This window comes from Rhinoraja longicauda, chromosome 22 (assembly GCF_053455715.1).
Source record: "Rhinoraja longicauda isolate Sanriku21f chromosome 22, sRhiLon1.1, whole genome shotgun sequence".
NCBI lineage: Eukaryota > Metazoa > Chordata > Chondrichthyes > Rajiformes > Arhynchobatidae > Rhinoraja > Rhinoraja longicauda.
This window is the reverse complement of record NC_135974.1, coordinates 33,651,498-33,666,314: the sequence shown is the minus strand read 5'-3', so window position 1 is coordinate 33,666,314 and position 14,817 is coordinate 33,651,498. Positions and strand designations below refer to the sequence as shown.

Genomic DNA, 14,817 nt, shown 5'->3' with positions numbered 1-14,817 from the left:
CTGGCAACATCCTCGTAAATCCTCTCCGTACCCTTTCCAGCTTGACAACAACACCTTTCCTTTAACATGGTGACCAAAACTGAACGTAGTACTCTAAATGCATCCTGGCCAATGTCTTATCCAACAGCAACATGACCTCCCAACTTATATACCCAATACTCTGACTGGTGAAGTAGGTGGATAGGCTAAGGTACAGATGAGGCCCAATCATAGAGACATAGAAAATAGGTGCAGGAGTAGGCCATTCGGCCCTTCGAGCCTGCACCGCCATTCAATATGATCATGGCTGATCATCCAGCTCAGTAGCCTGTACCTGCCTTCTCTCCATACCCCCTGATCCCTTTAGCCACAAGGGCCAAATCTAACTCCCTCTTAAATATAGCCAATGAACTGGCCTCAACTACCTTCTGTGGCAGAGAATTCCACAGACTCACCACACTCTGTGTGAAGAAATGTTTTCTCATCTCGGTCCTAAAAGACTTCCCCCTTATCCTTAAGCTGTGACCCCTGGTTCTGGACTCCAACATCGGGAACAATCTTCCCGCATCTAGCCTCTCCAACCCCTTAAGAATTTTATATGTTTCTATAAGATCCCCCCTCAGTCTTCTAAATTCCAGCGAGTACAAGCCTAGTCTATCCAGTCTTTCTTCATATGAAAGTCCCGCCATCCCATGGAATCCTAATGAGCAGCAGGTAAACTCAAAGATTCTAATAGCTGACTCTTGTTCTATGTTCACCCTTGGTCTGGCTGTGTTCTTGCTAATAAAACCTGTCAATCTTTACCTTGCAATTGAAGGTCATTGACTCAAAGTGTTATCTTTGGGTTTTTTTCTCTCTCAGCAGATCCATGTTAAACGAGTCTCTTCCAAGTCTATACTCAATCTGCATTAAATGTTAACAAAAGAAAAATACTGTCAAAGACCATTCCCCCCCCCCAGAGTACTGAGATCTGTAAACTCAATACAAGTGGAGGATGTTGGTTGAAGCTGGATACTTCTTACTTATTAGTACTTGTGAATACAGCTTCAAGGTGTTTAGAAAAAGCACAAGGAAAATCAATCAGACCAAATGTCAAGTGGCAAAAAGAAAAACTTTAGCTTTTATCTCGACGGGCTCCAAAACTCACCACCTGACAGCTTGGGCAGTTTACAACTCAGCGGTATGAATATTGATTTCTCTCATTTCAAGTGGCCCCTGCATTCCCCCTCTCTCTCTCTCTGTGTCTCTCCTGCCCTCCCCCACCCCTGCCAGTCGTCCTGCCAGTTCCACTGTTCACATCTATATATCCCTTCCTTATCAACTCTTCCACAGCCAACAATGGACCATTGTGGGCTCCACATTCCCGTGGCCGTCGGTGGCGGCTCTGATTTGTTCTGAACTTTCTCGTACCTCTAGTCTCTCTCTCTCTCTCTCTCTCTCTCCCCTCCGACCAGAAACGTCACCTCTTCCTTTTCTCCAGAGATTTGCTGCCCGAGCCGCTGAGTTACTCCTGCGTTTTATGTCTGCCTGGTAAACCACATGGGGTTCATTACTTCTCTAACATTCTGGCGGTCAGTGACTCTTCATGTCAAGCAGTTTCCACTGTGTAACTGACTGCTGCTTCTGCATTCACTTACTAGTGACAATCATCTCAATTCCTCATTGTTTTCTGAGAATTAAAAATGCACAACCACACAATTGTCTGCACATTTCCAAAGGCCAACCTGCATTTAAACAGCGCAAACCTTTGAATCAGTGAGGCCCACCGTAACATGGGCCTCCTCCAGTGCCATAGTGAGGCTCACCGGAAATTGGAGGAACAGCACCTCATATTTCACCTGGGCAGCTTGCAGCCCAGTGGAATGAACATTGACTTCTCCAACTTTAGATAGTTCCTCTGTCCCTCTCTTCCCCTCCTCCTTCCCAGATCTCCCTCCATCTTCCTGTCTCCACCAATATCCTTCCTTTGTCCCGCCCCCCTGACATCAGTCTGAAGAAGGGTCTCGACCCGAAACGTCACCCATTCCTTCTCTCCTGAGATGCTGCCTGACCTGCTGAGTTACTCCACCATTTTGTGAATAAATACCTTCGATTTGAATCACTGACAGATACGGCATGGAAACAGAGCCTTAGATCCACACGGACCATCTTTCACCCGTTCACACCAGTTCCACATTGCCCCAGGAGAAGACACAGAGTGCTGGAGTAACTCAGCGGGTCAGGCAGCATCTCTGGAGGACATGGATAGGTGTGGTTTTAGGTCGGGACCCTTCAGTCTACAAAACGGGACACAGAGTGCTGGAGTAACTTGGTGGTTCAAGCAGTATCTCAAGAGTTGCTGCCTTACAGCGCCAGAGACCTGGGTTCGATCCTGACTACGGGTGCTGTCTGTACTAGGCTTGTACGTTCTCCCCATGACAGCGTGGGCTTTCTCCAGGTGCTCCGGTTTCCACACACATTCCAAAGATGGTTAATTGGCCTCTGGGGTGCCCATAGTGTGCATGTTAGTGTTAGTGTACGGGATGATCGCTGGTCGGCGAGGGTACTATATTAATCACAGACAGGCCAATCAGAGTCACACACAATCAGGGCGGCACGGTGGCGCAGCGGTAGAGTTGCTGCCTACAGCGCCAGAGACCCGGGTTCGATCCTGACTACGGGCGCCGTCTGTACGGAGTTTGTACGTTCTCCCCGTGACCTGCGTGGGTTTTCTCCGAGATCTTTGGCTTCCTCCCACACTCCAAAGACGTACAGGTGTGTAGGCTAATTGGCTTGGTACAAATGTAAATTGTCCTTAGTATGTGTAGGATAGTGTTAGTGTGCGGGGATTGCTGGCTGGTGCGGACTCGGTGGGCCGAAGGGCCTGTTTCGGCGCTGTGTCTCTAAACTAAACTAAAATTATGAATTCAGATATATAACATGAATGTATCTACATAGACCAGAGGCAGTCTCGGTGGGCCGAAGGGCCTGTTCCAACCCGTACCTCTAAAGTAAACTAAACAATCCTTTCTGCGCATTGTCAGTATAACCTTCCAAAAACACGTGCCATTTCTAAGAAGCTTTGAATGAGTAGGGAACGCCCTGGAGATGTGCTAATTTAAGACTGATTTTAAAAAGAAATGGTGACGCTAATGTGAAGGAATGTTTCAGGGCAGGGAGTCAGCATCTATCAAAAGTTACCACGGGTGATTTGAACAAAGTGGATGAAACGTCTAACCACACCCAGGCAAGTTCTTGTCTAACCACACCCAGGCAAGTTTGTTTAGTTTAGAGATACAGCGCAGAAACAGGCCCTTCGGCCCACCGAGTCCGCGCCGACCAGCGATCCTCACACACTAGCATTATCCTACACACACGAGGGACAATTTACAACCTCTACCGAAGCCAACTAAACGACAAACCTGTACGTCTTTGGAGTGTGGGAGGAAACCGGAGCACCCGGGGAAAACCCACGCAGGTCACGGGGAGAACGTACAAACTCCGTACAGACAGCGCCCGTAGTCAGGATCGAACCCGGGTCTCTGGCGCTGTGAGGCAGCAACTCTACCGCTGCGCCACTGTGCCGCCCTGATTGAAGACTGTGGAAAAAGAGTTAAGAGTGTTTTGCTGTCATGTAAACTGAAACAGAACAATGTGAAATACTTGCATCAGCACAACAGGTATACAAACATGTAACAAAAAGGAACTGCAGATTACCGGCCTGGCTCTGCCCTGCCCTGCCCTGCCCCTCCTCTCCTCCTCTCTTCCAGCTTTCCTTCCTCTCCCCCCCCCCTCTACAATCAGTCTGAAGAAGGGCCTCAACCCAAAACATCACCGAGCCATTTTCTCCAGAAATGCTGCCTGACCTGCCGAGTTACTCCAGCGCTTTGTGCCTCCCTTTGACTTCACTCAAGTTTAATTTGATTTAGTTGTACAATCTTTGATTACTCAGAATCTCGAGTTTCAAAATTGATTGAACGATTGATACTTTATTATCACATGTGACGCGCCGCAGTGAAATTCTTCGTTTTGCACACCGTACACAAACAAGGTATGCAAAGGGTCGCTATGTAAAGGGCGCCGACAAAGTTACAAGTGTTCATTGCAGTCCCTCTTTGTTTTCTTGGTGGCCCCTGATAAGCAGAGAGTCGCTATGTATCAGGGCACTGACAAAGTTACAAGGGTTCAAGGTGGTCCCAATTGTCCCCCTATGTTCCCCCATGCTGGGACCCTCTTTGTTTTCTTAGCCCCCCCCCCCACCCTGGTACGCAGAGTTGACATGACAGGGGCACCACGTTACAATAGACAATAGGTGCAGGAGTAGGCCATTCGGCCCTTCGAGGCAGCACCGCCATTCAATGTGATCATGGCTGATCATTCTCAATCAGTACCCCGTTCCTGCCTTCTCCCCATACCCCCTGACTCCGCTATCCTCAAGAGCTCTATCTAGCTCTCTCTTGCATGCATTCAGAGAATTGGCATCCACTGCCTTCTGAGGCAGAGAACTCCACAGATTCACAACTCTCTGACTGAAAAAGTTTTTCCTCATCTCAGTTCTAAATGGCCTACCCCTTATTCTTAAACTGTGGCCCCTGTATATCTTCAAGGAAAAACTTTATTTACTTGCACTCAGTGGTAAATGTGATTTGACAACATTTTGATGCATAATGGAGGAGGATAGGGGAGAAGGTATCCTATTTATAGTATTCCAAAGGCTCTGATCAACCTATTCTTTCTTCTGCATATCTGGGATATATCACCTGAACAATTCCCCTGTGCCTGAAGCGAAGTCGCCAATGTCATTTGATGGTACTGGCATGGCTTCAAATAAAACTTCACCTGAACCCATGGAACCACTGTGTAGGAAGGAACTGCAGATGCTGGTTTAAACCAGCGATAGACACAAAATGCTGGAGTAACTCAGTGGGACAGACAGCATCTCTGGAGAGGAATGGGTGACGTTTCGCGTCGAGGCCCTTCTTCAGACGGACTGCTCCAGTGGGAAGAAGGGTCTCAACCCAAACCTTCACCCATTCCTCTCCAGAGATGATGCCTGTCCCGCTGAGATACTCCAGCATTTTGTGCCTATCTTTGGAACCACTGTTGCGTTTAATCTGAACCCTGAATCTGGCTTTCATATGGGGCCCAGTTGCCCTCTTAATTACAGCTCAGATAGGAACAGACACAAAGAACGTCTCGTAGATTAGTGGTGAATTTCTCAAAAAGGTTCGTTTATTCAAGGCCTTAACAATGCACTCTGAGAGAACCCAAAGTGTTTCCAAGATTCTTAGTACCCACAGCATTTTTATATTCCAACAATGTAATGGTTACATGTGGATTTTACATCTTTGAAACAATTCACCATTGATCAACATTTTAACCTCTTGTTTCCTGTTGTTTGAAAACAATTCTTCCCTTTACCTAACAAATGGGTGCAATAAAGAACAAATCTATTTCCTGCTACATGTGGAATTTATTTATTTAATCTATTTATCACCTCTCCTAATATTTTTAAGTTCCCTTTGCTATGTTGGCATGGTGCTTTCCCAGTACACAAGGTCTTGGGTTAAACCTATTACAGACTGTTTATCTTTCTTATGATTTTCAGAATTTCCTATATCAACCACCAAAGTAAGGAAGCTGCAGAACTAATACACAACTACATTTCCTTTACCTCAATCACCAATAAAATGGCACATCGATGAATATCATTTAAAGAAGTATAGGTATAGATAACGTCAAGTACTTTGTGCATGCTAAACAATTGTTAGTTGAATTGCCACGGCATGAGTAAGCAATATTAGTGTCAAATCAGCAGCACATAATGACTCGTATTGCAATCCAGTTGCTCTGCATACTCACAGTATCTCCAGGAACCATGTGCAACCATTTTAATTATCAGGTAGACTCATGCCAAAAACAAACAATTCACTCATGAAATTGGAATTCAGAAACTATAACCCCAAATGACCCGGTTGTAGGCAGATCAAATCGTAGACTATCATTTTCATGTGAAAAGTAATTTAATTCTTTCCTAGGTCTAACTGTTGTGCATGACTTTGATCCACATGCTTTCAAAAAAATCCCCACAGTGTCACCTGTTTGTGGCCAGAAATCTAAACATTGATCTTTCCGTGCCTACTGAGTTATTTTTGTTGGTGGGGTTGTCTTTATTTATCAGTACTCCCTTCCACATCATTATCCTCCTGTGTTAATAAATGAGAGGAAGTTTACTTGAAAAAGATAAAAGACCTCACTTCTCTCTTTTCATTTTCTCTTAAGCAACACAAGTTCAGCTGAGTGTTGTCTTAAACCTATACTACAGCCATAACATTTAGTCATTACAAACACAAAAATAATCTCTTCTGTAAATATCCTGATTTATTTTGATTCCTGTACTCCATTCAGTATCTGCGGCAGAAATAGGGGGTTTTGTTTGAATGGCTTTTAAGATCTGAAAAGAGTTGCAGCATGCCTCTCCTTCAATTTCCCCATCATCTTTCCTCTTGATAATCACAATTGCTGTTATGGCCTAATGTCACCATCTGCCATGCATACCAATGATTATGGAGAGGAGTAATCTCCGAATGATAAAGATTAAAGATACGGTAAAGGTGTAAGAAGTCAATTAACATTGCAGACAACAACATCATGGTTTCACAAACTGACCTCCCTTCCATTTACTCCATCTACACTTCAAGCTGGCTTGGTAAGTTCTGGGACTTTCAATAGACAATAGGTGCAGGAGGAGGCCATTCGGCCCTTCGAGCCAGCACCGCCATTCAGTGTGATCATGGCTGATCATTCTCAATCAGTACTCCGTTCCTGCCTTCTCCCCATACCCCCTGACTCCGCTATCCTTAAGAGCTCTATCTAGCTCTCTCTTGAATGCATTCAGAGAATTGGCCTCCACTGCCTTCTGAGGCAGAGAATTCCACAGATTCACAACTCTCTGACTGAAAAAGTTTTTCCTCATCTCAGTTCTAAATGGCCTACCCCTTATTCTTAAACTGTGGCCCCTGGTTCTGGACTCCCCCCAACAATGGGAACATGTTTCCTGCCTCTAACTTGTCCAACAATTGTTCACTGTGGCCCCTCTGTTCCCAGCAGCCTCCTGTCTGGGCAGAATTGACGAGCAGAGTGATACACCCACGTTGGTCGCAATTCGTTCCGTCCTGCCCTCGGGGGTTCGTTCCCTACCGGAGCGCAGTTCGTAGAATCAGTTGGCCGCAGGGGTTTCATGGAAGACATCAAGGCAAATAATATTTAAACAGAAACTTGGCACATGTCACCTCCCACAACCAGCAGCATGAACAGTTGTTGACATGAAAACCTTGGCCGGCATCAGGACAAAGCTGCGATCAAATGCGAGGGCTTTATAGGTTATGAGGGCAGCCCAGCAGCGCAGCGGGTAGAGCTGCTGCCCCACAGTTGCAGAGACCCGGGTTCGATCCACACCTCGGATGCCGCCTGCGAAGAGTTTGCACGTTCTCCCTGCGACGGCATGGGTTTCCTCCCACATAAAAACATAGAAAATAGGTGTAGGAGTAGGCCAGTCGGCCCTTCGAGCCAGCACCGCCATTCAATATGATCATGGCTGATCATCCAACTCAGTATCCCGTACCTGCCTTCTCTCCAAACCCCCTGATCCCTTTAGCCACAAGGGCCACATCTAACTCCCTCTTAAATATAGCCACCACTCTCTGTGTGAAAAAAAACTTTCTCATCTCGGTCCTAAAAGACTTCCCCCTTATCCTTAAACTGTGACCCCTTGTTCTGGACTTCCCCAACATCGGGAACAATCTTCCTGCATCTAGCCTGTCCAACCCCTTAAGAATTTTGTACGTTTCTATAAGATCCCCCCTCAATCTTCTAAATTCCAGCGAGTACAAGCCGAATCTATCCAGTCTTTCTTCATATGAAAGTCCTGCCATATCATCATATATATACAGCCGGGAGCAGGCCTTTTCGGCCCACCAAGTCCGTGCCGCCCAGCGATCCCCGTACATTAACACTACCCTACACCCACTAGGGACAATTTTTACATTTACCCAGCCAATTAACCTACATACCTGTACGTCTTTGGAGTGTGGGAGGAAACCGAAGATCTCGGAGAAAACCCACGCAGGTCACGGGGAGAACGTACAAACTCCGTACAGTACAGCACCCGTAGTCAGGATCGAACCTGAGTCTCCTGGCGCTGCATTCGCTGTAAAGCAGCAACTCTACCGCTGCGCTACCGTGCCGTGCCGTACCATACCGTGCCCAGGAATCAATCTGGTGATCCTTCTCTGTACTCCCTCTATGGCAAGAATGTCTTTCCTCAGATTAGGAGACCAAAACTGCACGCAATACTCCAGGTGTGGTCTCACCAATGCCCTGTACAACTGCAGCAGAACCTCCCTGCTCCTATACTCAAATCCCCTCGCTATGAATGCCAACATACCATTCACTTTCTTCACTGCCTGCTGCACCTGCATGCCTACTTTCAATGACTGGTGCACCACGACACCCAGGTCTCGTTGCATCTCCCCTTTCATCCCAAAGACGTGCGGGGTTGCAGGTTAAAATTGTGTAAGATTACCGCTGGTGTGCGTGGAGTGGATGAGAAAGTGGGATAAGGTGGAACTAGTGCGAACCGGTAATGAATGGTCAGTGTAGACAGAAAGGCCCGCCTCCATGCTGGATCTCTAAACGCAACAAAAATAAAACTAAACTATCTCCTGCAACTTTTGGCCTTGAGCCAGAAGGAAATCATTCACATCGACTACGCATTAGAGTCATTTCCCTCATCTCCGCCAAAAATTAACATGGACAATACAGAAAACATTTTTCCACACAAAGAAGGCTCAATACGTGAATCCGGGTCGCCCTGTTCATCTAAATCATATTCCCAGCCCTTTTTCCTTTTAGTTTAAAGTGTCAATTCTTTGGAAAGTGAACCAACATGTCACACACGTGACCAGATGTCACATAAATTGAAGGTATCACAAAATGCCGGAGTAACTCAGCAGGTCAGGCAGCATCTCTGGAGAAAAAGAATGGGTGACGTTTCGGGACCAGACCCTTCTTCAGACTGACGTCAGGGGGGGGGGCAGCAGGCGGCCTCCTGATAGGTCCCCCATTGTTCTCGGCGGTCCCTGCTAGGACCCCCCTTAATTCTCGGTGCCCCCCCCTGCTATGTCCCACCTTGTTCTCGGTCCCCCCCCCCCCCCGGTAACTCTCAGTGTGGACTCAGTGGGCCAAAGTGTCTCTTTCCACGCTGTATCTTTAAACTGAACTACACTTTACGCTTTAATTGAAGTTACATTTAGAAGAATGAGGTTGGGACCTCATTGAAACACACAGAATAGTGAAAGGCTTGGATAGAGTGGACGTGGGGAGGATGTTTCCACTGGCGGCAGAGTCTTGGACTAGAGGTCACAGCCTCAGAATTAAAGGACTTTCTTTTAGGAAGGAGATGAGGAGGAATTTCTTTAGTCAGAGGGTGGTGAATCTGTGGAATTCAATAGACAATAGGTGCAGGAGGAGGCCATTCGACCCTTCGAGCCAGCACCGCCATTCAATGTGATCATGGCTGATCATTCTCAATCAGTACCCCGCCCCTGCCTTCTCCCCATACCACCTGACTCTGCTATCCTTAAGAGCTCTATCCAGCTCACTCTTGAATGCATTCAGAGAATTGGCCTCCACTGCCTTCTGAGGCAGAGAATTCCACAGATTTACAACTCTCTGACTGAAAAAGTTTTTCCTCATCTCAGTTCTAAATGGCCTACCCCTTATTCTTAAACTGTGGCCCCTTGTTCTGGACTCCCCCAACATTGGGAACATGTTTCCTGCCTCTAACGTGTCCAACCCCTTAATAATCTTATACGTTTCAATAAGATCTCCTCTCATCCTTCCAAATTCCAGTGTATACAAGCCTAGTCGAACCAGTCTTTCAACATACGACAGTCCCGCCATTCCTGGAATTAACCTAGTAAAACTATGCTGCACGCCTTCAATAGCAAGAATATCCTTCCTCAAATTTGGAGACCAAAACTGCACACAGTACTCCAGGTGCGTTCTCACTAGGGCCCTGTACAAGTGCAGGACCTCTTTGCTCCTATAATCAACTCCTCTTGTTATGAAGGCCAACATTCCATTGGCTTTCTTCACTGCCTGCTGTACCTGCATGCTTCCGTTCAATGACTGATGTGAATAACTTTTAAAATATAACACCGATTTCAATGAAACTTCTTCCATTAGCACCAAAGGGACGACGGTGAGTAAGGTGGGCCTAAAATTGTTGTGCTATTGTGTACCGTTTTGGCTGTAGTTCAGGAACAAACAAAAAACAAACAAGAGTTTTAGTATATAGATAGATGTATTCCATAATTTTTCACATTTTTGGTCACACATGTGAATAAGAATGGCCCAAAGATACTGCACAGAAATAGGCCCATTGGCCCACTGTGTTCACACTGAACACCGACAACCCGTACACACTGGTTCAATGTTATCCCACTTTCACGTGCACTCCCTGCATGCGAGGGGCTGCCTGCGAATGCTGCGGGAACGGCTGCGACTCGTCGCCGGAGGCTCCGGCGCGGGCCGCGTGGACGTCGGAAGCCCGCAGGCCCCTGGATGGGGGCCGACATCGGGAGCTCCGGCAGCGGCAGAGGCAACGTGTTCGCCCGCCCCGAATCGCGGGGCTTGGGTCGGCCCGCCACGGACCTTTCACCATCCGGCGCGGCCTGAAATAGGCCGCGGGATTTTTTTTCACCGCCCAGCGGGGGCTTCAATATCGGGAGCCCCGACCGCCCCGACGCGGCAACTCCAACAGCCTGACCGCGGGACAAGACGGCAGGGAAGAGAAAAAGACATTCTGGCCTTCCATCACAGTGAGGAGGGACTGGAGGAGACTCACTGTGATGGATGTTTCTTTTTGTTTGGTGTTAGTTGTGATTGTATGTGTTATTGCATTTTTATTGATTAATCTTATTGGTCTTATTGTTCAACTGCGGGTAATGTTTCATTTTACTACACATTTATGTGTATGTAACAAATAAACCACTATTGACTATTGATATTGACCCCCACTTCTTTGGGATGTGAGGGGAAACACACCCAAATAAAAATGTCATTGTTCCATTTCAGGACATATGAGAATAAAACACTCTCGATATGACTTTAGACTTTACAGATACAGATTACGGAAACAGGCCCTTCGGCCCCAGAGTCCATGCCGGCCGGTGATCACCCTATAGACTCGCACTATCCGACACTTGCCGTGTGTGGAGATCGCTGGTCAGCGTGGACTCGGTGGGCCGAAGGGCCTGTTTCCTCGCTGCATCTCTAAACTAAACTAAAGTGCATTGGTTAGTAGGGAAAAAACCCTGCTGATGCTGGTTTAAATCGAATGTAGACACAAAAGGCTGGAGTAACTCAGCGGGTCAGGCAGCATCTCTGGAGAGAAAGAATGGGTGACGTTTCGGGTCGAGACTGATGTCAGGGGAGGGGGTGGGACAAAGATGGAATATAGTCGGAGACAGGAAGAATGGTGGGAGAACTGGGAAGAGGGAGGGGATAGAGAGGGAAAGCAGGGGCTACCTGAAGTGGGAGAAGTCAACGTTCATACCGCTGGGGTGTAAACTGCCCAAGCGAAATATGAGGTGCTGTTCCTCCAATTTGCGCTGGGCCTCACTCTGACAATGGAGGAGGCCCAGGACAGAAAGGTCAGATTGGGAATGGGAGGGGGAGTTGAAGTGCTGAAGGCTTTGTCCCGCCCCCTCCCCTGACATCAGTCTGAAGTAGAGTCTTGACCCAAAACGTCACCCATTCCTTCTCTCCCGAGATGCTGCCTGACCCGCTGAGTTACTCCAGCATTTTGTGTCTACCAGTGTACACTGTATTCTGGAGTGCACTGCACTGCCTCAATGGAGTTCTATTTGTGGGTTTGTTCATCTTTTCTCCAGAAATTCTAAAGGTTTCACAATAAACTTTCACAATAAAGTGTCCCTGGTTTGGCTCGTACTTCCGTTGCTGTTTATCCATCCTCACCCACCACTTGTGGACGTATCCGTAACATCAATAAACACAAAGTGCTGGAGTAACTCAGCGGATCAGGCAGCATCTCTGGAGAACACGGATTGGTGACGTTTCAGGTCGGGACCCATCTTCAGACTGAACAACCTTCTCCAGTTTGAAGAAGGGTCCCAATCCCAAGATGTTGCCTGACCTCTTGTGTGACTCCAGCACTTCTTTGGTACGAACCAGCACATGCAGCTCTTTGTCTCCAGGTTCTGAATAAGGTTCTGACTGTCTACCCTATCTATGCCTCTCATAATTTTATATACTTCTAACTGGTCCTCCCTGCCACCTCCATAGAAAACAGTCAAAGCCTGATCAACCTCTCCCTGTAGGTAACGCCCTGCTAATGTCAGTCTAATCCATCCCTACAAATTCCAAAACTTTCAAAAGTCCGCCAGGAATTGTCAACGTTTCCCTTTCCTCCTAAGACAACTTTACCGCATGATTTGTTTTGCATTAAGAATCTCTATGCAAAATCTAGTGGGCGAGTTTGAACGAGCAGAGTGGCCAATCCTCATAATCGAGTTGGACTAATTCCACCAGTTCTGCTCCTTTGTCCATTGAGCAGGTGAGTCAGGTGTGCTTTAAATGCCACCTCCAGTTTAAACAATAAGCACACAATGGTGTGATTTACATGCCACACATTCTTGTTACTCGGGCCTCAAACAAAAATAGAAGGGGTGTGCACACATGTGTGAACAAACCGGACTGTAAACTTAAAAAGTACTCCTTCAATAGACAATAGGTGCAGGAGTAGGCCATTCGGCCCTTCGAGCCAGCACCGCCATTCAATGTGATCATGGCTGATCATTCTCAATCAGTACCTGCGTTCTCCCCATACCCCCTAACTCCGCTATCCGCTATCCTTAAGAGCTCTATCTAGCTCTCTCTTGAATGCATTCAGAGAATTGGCCTCCACTGCCTTCTGAGGCAGAGAATTCCACAGATTCAAACGTTTTTTCTCACCTCCGTTCTAAATGGCCTACCCCTTATTCTTAAACTGTGGCCCCTTGTTCTGGACTCCCCCAACATTGGGAACATGTTTCCTGCCTCTAACGTGTCCAACCCCTTAATAATCTTATATGTTTCGATAAGATCTCCTCTCATCCTTCTAAATTCCAGTGTATACAAGCCCAGCCGCTCCAGTCTTTCAACATGCTTCTTTGCAAAACTCTCTCTCTCTCTCTCTCTCTCTCTCTCTCTCTCTCTCTCCCCTCCCTCCCTCCCTCCCCTCCCTCCCTCCCTCCCCTCCCCTCCCTCCCTCCCTCCCTCCCTCCCTCCCTCCCTCCCTCCCTCACTCCCTCCTCTCTCTCTACCCCACCCCCGTTATTAATACTACTGCGGCCAAACCACTTGTCAGGAGGATTAAAATTAACCAACAGGAGGTTAAAAAAAAACGCGCCGTCCTTCCCTCTTGTCCCCATTGCACATTATACACTCAGCACGCCAGCTGTTGTGAGAGGCAGGGAACTCCGAATAACTTTCAGTGTTGCAACGCCCGGCGCTGCCACAGTGTAACACTTGACAAAGTATCACCGTCAAATGCAACAGCGGTGTTGCAAATGTCTGCTTAAAGAGAAAAGGGTCTTTGGACTGCAGTTGTGCACATGGGATCGTGTGTGTGTTTGGGGGTTGGGGGGGTTGGTGGGGGGTTGAAGCAGCTGAGTGAAATAAACGTCCAGGCTCGGCGGCGTTTAGTTTGCCTGAGAGACACACAGACACACACACACACACACAGACACACACACACAGAGACAAACACACACACACAGACAAACACACACACACAGAGACAAACACACACACACAGAGACAAACACAGAGAGACACACACACAGAGACAAACAGAGACACACACACAGAGACACACACACACACAGAGGCACACACACACACAGAGACACACACAGAGACACACACAGACACAGAGACACACACACACACAGACACACACACAGAGAGACACACACACACAGACTGAGAGATACACACAGGCACACACACACAGACAAACACACACACACACACAGAGACAAACAGAGAGACACACACACAGAGACAAACAGAGACACACACACACACAGAGACACACACACACACAGACACACACACAGAGAGACACACACACACAGACTGAGAGATACACACAGGCACACACACACACACACAGACACACACACAGAGAGACACACACACACAGACTGAGAGATACACACAGGCACACACACACACACACACACACACACACACAGAGACACACACACACACAGAGGCACACAGACGCACACACACAGAGACACAGACACACACAGAGAGACACACACACACACAGAGACACACACACAGAGACACACACACACACAGACTGAGAGACACACACAGGCACACACACACACAGAGACACACACACACACACAGACTGAGAGACACACACAGGCACACACACACACAGAGACACACACACACACAGACTGAGAGACACACACAGGCACACACACACAGAGACACACACACACAGAGACACACACACAGAGCCAAGTGTGTGTGTTGAGTGGTCCCTCCCCCCACGGTGTGTGCCTTACCTGCTAGTCCTGCCCGCACTCTGGCCATCCTTGGCAGCGCCTCCCGCTTTCTCGTCATCTGCCATTGTTGTTCCTTGCTAGTGTGGTGGGGACTGGGCTGTGTGGTCCAGGCCAGCACTGGGCTGTGTGGTCCAGGCCAGCACTGGGCTGTGTAGTCCAGGCCAGCACTGGGCTGTGTGGTCCAGGCCAGCACTGGGCTGTGTAG

At 47.7% G+C, this 14,817-nt stretch overlaps 1 protein-coding gene across 1 annotated transcript in view; it reads right to left on the bottom strand.

Annotated features, from left to right (window-relative positions):
• LOC144604546 (uridine-cytidine kinase-like 1) overlaps positions 1-14,817 on the bottom strand; it is an 83,503-nt gene extending 68,686 nt beyond the window's left edge. The window contains exon 1 of the mRNA XM_078419093.1: positions 14,613-14,817. Within this exon, the coding sequence (XP_078275219.1) occupies positions 14,613-14,677 (65 nt within the window). The 5' untranslated portion in view covers positions 14,678-14,817. The remainder of the gene's footprint in view (positions 1-14,612) is intronic.